Source organism: Zootoca vivipara, chromosome 7 (assembly GCF_963506605.1).
Source record: "Zootoca vivipara chromosome 7, rZooViv1.1, whole genome shotgun sequence".
Lineage (NCBI taxonomy): Eukaryota > Metazoa > Chordata > Lepidosauria > Squamata > Lacertidae > Zootoca > Zootoca vivipara.
The window spans coordinates 87,981,300-87,990,644 of record NC_083282.1 but is presented as its reverse complement, the minus strand read 5'-3'; the positions used below and the strand labels follow the sequence as shown (position 1 = coordinate 87,990,644).

Genomic DNA, 9,345 nt, shown 5'->3' with positions numbered 1-9,345 from the left:
AAATAAAATTGTTGTTGTTGTTGTTGTTGTTATTATTATTATTACAAATATAGTTTATGATGATCATAGTCATTGCACCATTCTGGGCTTCCAGTTGGGTGGAAGAGCATTATAAAAATCAAATTAACAGGAATATACCTATATAGTAAGCTTGCAGTTTGGAGGGGGGTGAACTTTGATTTGATTGATTTGGCTTCCCAAGGATGCTAAAAGTGGTACATAGACCCTTTCACAAACTAACCTGGCCCTAGCTGTTCATGCTTTGGTAATCTCAGGGTTTTGCTACCACATTGCATTGTGGTAGATTTGGAGATTGCATGGGTGAAATCCTAGACGAGGAATACACTGTGGTGTGCTTTAGACAACTATTAATAATAAGTTTGCTTCAGGCATTTCCTGGTAGTTTCTTGTTTTGATAAAAAAAATTTTTTGATTTAAAAAAATATGAACACACAACAAACATCATTTCAAAATCCAAAAACTGAGATTACTTAGAATCTCCTGACTTTCCCCCATCCCTTCCATGGGTTCTAGTAAAAATAATTACAACTGCATGTCAATATTTAGTTTCCTGGTAGTTTTGATTGTACTGATAATTGTTTTCTGAATCTTATTGGTGGTATATCTTTCCATTTTATTTGTGCTTGAGCCTTGATGGTTTTCACTTTGCGCAAACCACTTAAGAGACATTTCGTATTGAGCAGTCTATAAGCTGATTAAATAAATAAAACTGTAAGACTACAGTTCTTAAAAATAGGAGTTATATACCTTGTGTAACCAGAAATCACATCTGCAGAGATTCCCACCCCCATGCTCTTTTCAGGTGCTCCACAGGGGTAAAAGTTTGAGAACTGTTGCATTAGATAGTCCAAGGATGTATGGACACATTTTACAAGCACCGTCATCCCACACAGAAGGAAACGAAAAGGAATGCCATTGGTGCAGGAAAATTCCCTTTATGCAAATATGCCCAAGTAGCTTCTTTTTACCACCCAGCAGTTGGCATCCCACCAGCCTTTCTGCAACAAATTAAAAACTAAGAGCCAGTTTGGTGTAGAAGAAGAAGAGTTTGGATTTGATATCCCACTTTATCACTACCCTAAGGAGTCTCAAAGCGGCTAACATTCTCCTTTCCCTTCCTCCCCCACAACAAACATTCTGTGAGGTGAGTGGGGCTGAGAGACTTCAGAGAAGTGTGACTAGCCCAAGGTCACCCAGCAGCTGCAAGGGGAGGAGCGGAGACGCAAACCCAGTTCCCCAGATTACTAGTATACCGCTCTTAACCACTACACCACACTGGCTCTGTGGTTAGAGTGTCAGACCAGGACCTGGGAGACCAGGGTTCAAATCCCCACTCATCGACCTTGGGCCAATCGCTCACTCTCAGCCTAACCTACTTCACTAGGTTGTTAAATGCCAATAAAGGTGTTGTGATTGATTCACTAGGTTGTTGTGAGGATAAAGTGGGGAGAACTAGGTACACCACCTTGAGCTTCATGGAGGAAAAGTGGGATATAAATGCAATAAATAAATAGCAATAAATTATAGCATGGCTTAAAAAGTTAGCTTTGTCCCCCGCCCCCCTCCAAACCTTCTGAAAAGCATTCTGGGAATTTCTGTTGTCTACTCCAAGCCCATAGAAAATGAGCTTTTGTTACTCCACAGGGAGGAAAACAGGACCAAAGAAGGAACTATGAGATGTTTGGTCACAGTGTCCTATGCCAATCTGGTTCCCTCCAGAGGTTGTCAACTACAACTCCCATCAGCCCCAGGCAGGTTGGGCTTGCTGGGGCTGATGGGAATTATAGTCCAAAACGTATGAAAGTAATCCAGCTAGCAAAGGCCGTTCTAAGCAATTATCAGCTCAAGTCACCAGCTCAATGGAGATCATCTGCAATGCAGACTTGGCCTTAAGCAGCCAGTTTGACTCTGTGATGTTGCTGCTTTTTACAGCCTTTCAGAAGGGAATTCAACAGGAGTCTTGAAATCTAGACTTGGCTTGATCCAGATCCCAGTTCTTGCAGCTCCCTCTGTTGGACTCTGCATGTAGCTGTTTCTCCGAAATGCATGGAAAAGTAATCCCCCTGTGTGCATCCTATATATGTCTGTGTCGTTACAGTTACAGTAGAAATGAAGAAAATAATAGCATTCAAAACCTCAAGAAGTGGAAGGGGAAAAACAGGCTTCATATCCCACACACAGAGAGAGATTGAAGCCAAAATACAGTATCAGACACAGAGCCAACTAGGAAATGCCAGCCTGAATCTAAAGAGGCGGAACTCCCATTTAATTGCAGTGAGAGTTGTACAAAAGATTTTCATTGTGAGGCACATTTGCATAGCCACACACTTAAAACTGCTTTAATAATTCCATTTCCACAGGGAACCCTGGGCATTGCAACTTTCTCGGGAGATCTCCAAATGAAAAAGATCAGTGCCACAAAGCTTTTTTTGGGGGGGGGGAGTGAACCAATGGCCCTTACACTGCTTTAAAACCAATAACGGTTCGCATTGTAGCTATTCCGGCAGTTTCCCAGTCCTTCAAACCAGCCTTCTGCTGCGCTTTGCACACAGGTAAATTTACTCACCAGGAGGCATCGGCGGCACACAGCTTGAGAAAGGCATGTTTTTTTGTGTCTACTTTTATTCAAAAGTACAGGTGAGGGATGGGGAAACGGCAGCCCTCCAAACACTGATCCCGTCAGCCTCAGGCAGCATGATGTTCAAAGATGGGATTTGTAGTCCATCCTCCTCAGGACAGCCACCTGTTCCTCAACCCTGGGATAGACACGGTGCCATGCCAGTTCAAGTTGCAACACAGTTGTCCTTGTTCTTAAGAACATTCCCCCTAAGTATGTGTAGCGGCAATGAGCCCCGAAGGGTCTAATTTGTCTGGTCTCTCACTCCTTGGCATTACGGTTCACTGTGTAATGGGCAGAGCTCTGACAGTGACGCTTCCTTCCTGAGTTGAGGACAGAAGGAGCTGTGCGAGTCTGGACAGAAGCCAGCCAAGGTAAAATGTGCATTCATTGCTACTCCCACTTTTGCTTCTGGCCCCGCCCATCACTGCCAAGTGGCCCCTGGGAGGCTGCTTAGCAGGGTTATGTGGCCCTGAAAAAGATCCCGCACTCCTGAGCCACAGTTATAATGAAGTATCAAAGAAACAAAAGCGGCTCATTATGGGCGTCCGGATTTCGTATGTGATTCAAATACCGCTTAATTGGATTTCTGCTTTATTATTGGCAGAGCAACACAGACCTTGCTCATTTCAATAAGACGGCGGATGGCCTGGTTTCGTCTCCTTTATTTTGGACTGGTGAGATTCAGCAAAAAAACAACAACACCCCAAGCCTGGTGGTGGTTCTCTTTCAAAAACCACCCAGGGACCAAAGGAGCGCTCTCTCGAAAGGTGCAGAGCGTATGAAGAAACACCTGCATAGATCGCATCCATGTAAATAAATGCTACATTTACAAAAGGAAAACAAATGAGGTCACTTGAACACAACTGGTAGCTGCCATTGAGTGTAACGGGAAGGGGGAACCTTTCAAGTATTGCAACGTGAAAATACACAGGAGATTGCAAGGAACAAACAGCTGCTTCTCACCCTCTATGCCTATAGTACAACCTGTCCTAGCCACAAGTCCTGATGCATGGGCATGCTGAATTTTCCCACACCGTTGTCTGCTGGTGGTAAGGAATAGAAGATATGAGATGTCAGGGTTTCAGGACACAGTAAGATGTATTAGATGTTGCTGAACTACAACTCCTGACACCTCTGGCCATTGGGGATGATGGGACTTGTAGTTAATCAACATCTCAAGGACCAAAGGCTCCCCACACCTGCACCAGATGTTACTAAGAAATGGGCGGCATTAACCATAACATTAACTTTGGCATTTAACAGCTACACAGAGATCTCTGAGAAATTCAAACTTTGCTTGCCTGCTAGCTCCTGCAACATTCAAAGAGGAGTCTTGGGATCAGCCTCACAGGGTAGTATTCCACCAAGTTTTACTCAGAGAAGGCCTAATAAAATTAATGGGCCTAGCTTAGTTATTTCAGGGGGTTCACTCTGAGCAAATGCCACCCAGGCTGCAGAAGGGCACCCCCATATTAAGTTTTTCAGACGGAGCGCTGCCTGCAGAATTCTTGCCACCGCTGGTGTCAGAAACATGGGCCGAAGCCATCCCTGAGGCTGACCTCCAGGATGCCCAGATTTTTGCTCCTTCCAACAATTGCAGACTTAAGGCACAAAGAGGTGAGTTAAGGACTAACATTCAGTTCTTTCAACATTCTCAGTTCATGTAAACACCAGTGAAATATATAAACAGGCAATCCTGTAGAGAGAAAAGGTAGAGAACTCAGGATTTTACAAAATCCTACCCCAACACGTTTTCCAACTGAACCTTGATCTGGACTGGGGGAGAAGTGTCAAACGGCTCCCTCCCAAGAAGCCCAGGACACTATTTTATGCTGAAGGCTCAGAGCTTTCATGCTCCTCTGGTTAAAGGGACTCTAATAAGACACTCTATGGATCCACATTCCTCTTTCAAATTCCTGAGGCTACTGCCCCACAGACCTTGGAAGAAAGTGAGAGCTAGCAGGAAATCTAAATGGCCTCACTGTGCATTATCTATAAAACAATCTTGCAACTGCATTTTATCCTTTGTGCGAACCACTAGCAAGCTCTCCACTAGGGGCTATGTCCTCATTTCTTTGCTTATGTAATACAGCACACAACCTACAACGCACCAAAATCCCCACATCCTATTAAAATACAAATACCTCCCCCCACATAATAATAATAATAATAATAATAATAATAATAATAATAATAATAATAATAAGCAAAATGGAATGGTTCTGGAACAAAGGGGGGAAATTGATGCCTATCTCTAGTGATGTTACAGGTACTAGCCAATTCCACCAGAGCACTTCAACCTAGACCAGGATTTCCCAAACTTGGGTCTCTAGCTGGTTTTGGACTACAATTCCCATCATCCCTGACCACTGGTCCTACTAGCTAAGAATGATGGGAACTGTAGTCCAAAAACAGCTGGAGACCCAAGTTTGGGAAACCCTGACCTAGACAAAAATACCAGTGGGAGGAGATGGAATCTGGCAGGTTTATGGGCCGAGTCTGACACAAGCCAGAGTTTACTGACTTTTCAGAGCCCAGTCCTTGTTTTCTGAGAGGACACGGTTTTACTAGTCAAACCAGTTATAATGCCGACTGAGATTAAAAACAAACAAACTGGTGTGTGCAGGAAATATATCCCTGCCTCCCAACAACAGCAACTTCTCTCTGGAGAAAGCTGTCAGGATGTCATCTGAGAAGAAAGAAAAACAACTAAGCCATTATTGCTCACATCCACGCTCTCACACAAAGCCATTATCTGGAAAGTCTCGTGATTAATGGCTGAGAAAACTCAAACTGCGTTGGGTCGTTTTTGATAGGAGACCCACCAACGAGGGTCTCTGGAACAGAACATCAAAATGGTACAGAAAAACTGCAGGTTTCACACACACATCAGCTGAGACCTGGAGGACCAAGGTTAAGGCTGCAGAAAACAAGTTCTCTTTTTAACGGGCAGATAAGTTCCTGACGTCACAACGCACGCGCCAGGACGAACGGTGCATGTGCAGTCCGTCCAGGCAGGGGACGATTTCGACGGATTGGAAAGGGAGCGCTGCTAGCTGGCCCTCCACGTGGAGAGGGAAGGATCGGTGCTCGAGTGGCGAAATGTCCCCGGTGCCCCATGTGCTTAAGGACACCCGCATCCACGGGAGTGGACGGGATGGTATACCTGTTTTACCCACGGGGCCCTGTCCCAGCACCATGAGCCTCAGGGTCCATGCAGAGCTCAGGCTGACGGATCGGCGCAAGGGCCGAGGGAAACTCATGGCAAAGCAGGCACGATCTCTGCGGATCAGCCGCCGCGATCTCCGTGTGCCTCGTTGGCTCCAGCTCCACCGCGCCACTGCCCGGGCGAGTGTGCAGCAGTCCCGGTGGCAGCTCTAGGAAGAGCGCAGAGGCTCCTCCTGGGACCGCACAAGCGCCAAGTGCGAGAGAGGGAGACGGGGGGAAAGAGTCCCCGCGGTCCCAGCGAGACCACGAGGTTGAACCCGCAGACAACCCGCAAGCCTCAGAGAGCCCCAGAGGAGGCGAGGGGCGGGCCAAGGAGGAGCGTCAGCGGCCACCCACCCCTCGCTTCTGCCCGAGAAGGAAGAAGCAGAGCATGCTACGGAGCGCAACATCGTCGGCCGTCGTCGGTGGAGGGTGGGGAGGGGCCGGGGTGCTGCCCCCTGCCAGAGTGGAGCCCGGGACACCCCTCCCTCATCGCCCCTCCCTTGCTACGCGCCTGGACTCTGCTCCTCCTGGGACAATGTTAAGTAGCCACAACTCTATTGCGATGAACTTTTGTGGGTGCTTGTTTGCAATTTGAACAACGTTTCCAGTAGAAAGAGAAGCAGCTTGCAGTACGGTAGCAACAAGCAAGCTTGTCAGTATCACGATCACTCCAGACAGCTGCAAAAGGGGCCAATGCACATCAATGGAACTAAGGATATCAGTAAGCCACTGGATATCCATTTGTCAATTTCTTCATCCATTTCTTCATTCATAAAAACTATCTCAGTGTCCAGTTTCAATTCTGTGTCCTCCCATCCCAGACTTCGCGTCCTGTCTAAATCTTGGTCCCTACAGTTCTACAAAGGCAGAGTCTGTGTCCACTCTGTGGGCTTTCCCAAAGATGAGGAAAGTACAAAGTCCAAAGGCGTTTACTGCTGCCACGAGATTGAAAACAGATACCCATGAACCGGTGATTTCGATCAGATGTCCAGCTAGGTACACACAAACAACACCTACGTGCAGAAAGAAAGGGAACAGATTGGCAATTTAAAAAAATTCCATACAATTACTCTCTTGGTGTTTTTTTTATTTGATTACATCAGTTTCCTTGAAAGATCTCCTGAACCCACTCAACTGCTTTGACCTGCAGAACAAGGACTGCAATTTTCATATGTAACGTTATTATGAAGATTTGTTTGAAAACCGCTGATGTGATGTATATTTACATTTTGTTTTGTTTTTAATGTTCATTTTTATCAGCGTTTTTAATCAATATACTGTTTCTTGCAAACCGCTTGGAAGGTTTTTGCGAATCGAGTGGTATGTAAAACTAAGGAGTCTGGGGCTCCCTTTAATTCAATTACAGTGGTACCTTGGTTCTCAAACGCCTTGGTAGTCAAACAACTTGGAACTCAAACACTGTAAACCCAGAAGTAAGTGTTCCAGTTTGTGAACTTTCTCTGGAAGCCAAACGTGCACCGTTTTGAGTGCCACGCTTCCGTTTTGAGTGTTACACTGAGGTCTGTCTGTTTTTGCTATTAATTTTGCATTTTTGTAGCTTTTTGTGTGTGACCCAGTTCAGTTACTGATTGATTGATTGATTGATTGTGTGACTGCTGTACATTGTTTATTGCTTTCATTTTATGGATCAATGGTCTCGTTAGATAGTAAAATTCATGTTAAATTGCTGTTTTAGGGGTTGTTTTTAAAAGTCTGAACAGATTAATCCATTTTGCATTACTTTCTATGGGAAAGCGTGCCTTGGGTTGGAATGCTTTGGTTTTGGAATGGACTTCCGGAACGGATTAACTTTGAGAACCAAGGTACCACTGTACATGAATTATTTGTCAGGGCTCCCTGGCCATCCTCAGAGGGCCAAAATCCCCAGGGTTCATTGTGCTTAACAAACCAGTCCTTCGTGTGGACAGACTTGATGTAAGACTTAATGGAGCAAATTCCTGAGCAATCACTTACCTAATAAAGCCCCACCAGTATTTGCCACCCCTGTGGAGAGAAAGAAAGGAAACTGAGGCATGGCTTTGAAAAAATGCACAATGTATTTAATCCAGCGTTGGAGAACCCTGAAGCTTTCTAGATGTTGTAGACTCTCAAACTCCAACTACCCCAGCAAGCATGGCCAATGATCAGGGATGATGGGAGTTGTAGTCCAATTACCTGGAGAGCACCAGGTTGGGAAAGGGTGTGCGGTTCCTTTCTCTAACCCCTTTGTCTGGGTTGTCATTTCACTTAAAACAAGGGGTGTCCTTTTACTTGCAAGCGCATCAGTCTGCACTGCTGGGCGTGGAAAAACGTCACAAATCCCATCAATTTTTGAATGTTTTACACAAAATCTGAATTGAAATATTGGGGGAACCATGGAGGGAGGGGAAGATGCAGATGGAGTGATTGATTGCTAAACTTGAAATGCTGTTGAATTGCTTACGTGTGTGTGTGTGTGTGTACACACACACACACACACACACACACATATATATATATGGACCAAAGGCAGCTTTCCATGGGAAGAGGTAGAGCACATCTGAAGCTCTGGAGACCCACTGCCACTCAGTGTAAAAAACTATATATATATACAGTATATATATATATATATATATATATATATATATATATATATATATATATAATACACACACACACACACATATATACAGTCAAACCTCAACATCCGAAGCCGACAACCACGGAAGTCTTTTTGCCGCACACGCCCGACGGTCTGCGCATGCGCAGAAGCGCAAAATCACGCTCCGTGCATGCGCACAAGCGGCGCTTCAACATCCGAAAACCTCGACTTACGAAGACTGTATATCAAAATCTGCAGCCCCAGGACACCCCAGGTCTCAGGAAGTCACTTAAGAAATGAAGACCTGAGGTTTATTAATGGATTGTCTTTGCTTATCAATTACTGGAATACTAACAGTAGTTAAGGCTGAACCTTTTAAGTTTTCTTAACTGGGGGGGGGCACAGGTCCCCCCAACTGTGGTTGAATCCTGTGCCCCACTGACCCATTTCCACTGGTTCATGCAGCTCATATTGCTGACAAGTGATCTGTACAAGCTCATCCCCCTATCCCTACGTCCCCCTTTCCCTCTTGATCTCTCAGGCTACATCTCCCCCATGTCACTTTTCAAGCAGCTCTAACAAAGCCTTCCCTAACTTACTTTGGCTCCCCTCTGCCAGAACCTCCGCGGCCACTCCATGATCCACAAAACTGGTGGTGCTCACAATTTGGCATCTAAATGCTTGTTTGCAAAAATTAGGGTTGCCATAGGTCCTCTTTTTCCAGGACATGTCCTCTCTTTCAGGCCAGGTTGCCACATGTCCTCTTTCCCCTGGATATGCCCTCTTTTTCAGGATCAAACTTTCTGTCAAGGCAGATTTTAAAGACTTGGCCAAACGTCTGGGTCATTTTTTGTTTCGTTTCGTTTATGGCAACCCAAGAAAATCTTAAAATACGGTGAGAGCTCGGGTTACA

At 45.3% G+C, this 9,345-nt stretch overlaps 1 protein-coding gene across 2 annotated transcripts in view; it reads right to left on the bottom strand.

Annotated features, from left to right (window-relative positions):
- Nucleotides 1-3,286: 3,286 nt before the first annotated feature.
- Nucleotides 3,287-9,345, bottom strand: part of SLC17A9 (solute carrier family 17 member 9) — a 29,286-nt gene continuing 23,227 nt past the window's right edge. For both annotated transcript variants that reach the window (XM_035122960.2, XM_060277343.1), the window contains 2 exons: nt 7,826-7,855; nt 3,287-6,864 (listed from right to left, as the gene is read on the bottom strand). In XM_035122960.2, coding sequence (XP_034978851.1) covers nt 6,701-6,864; nt 7,826-7,855 — 194 coding nt within the window. In that variant the 3' untranslated portion in view covers nt 3,287-6,700. The remainder of the gene's footprint in view (nt 6,865-7,825; nt 7,856-9,345) is intronic.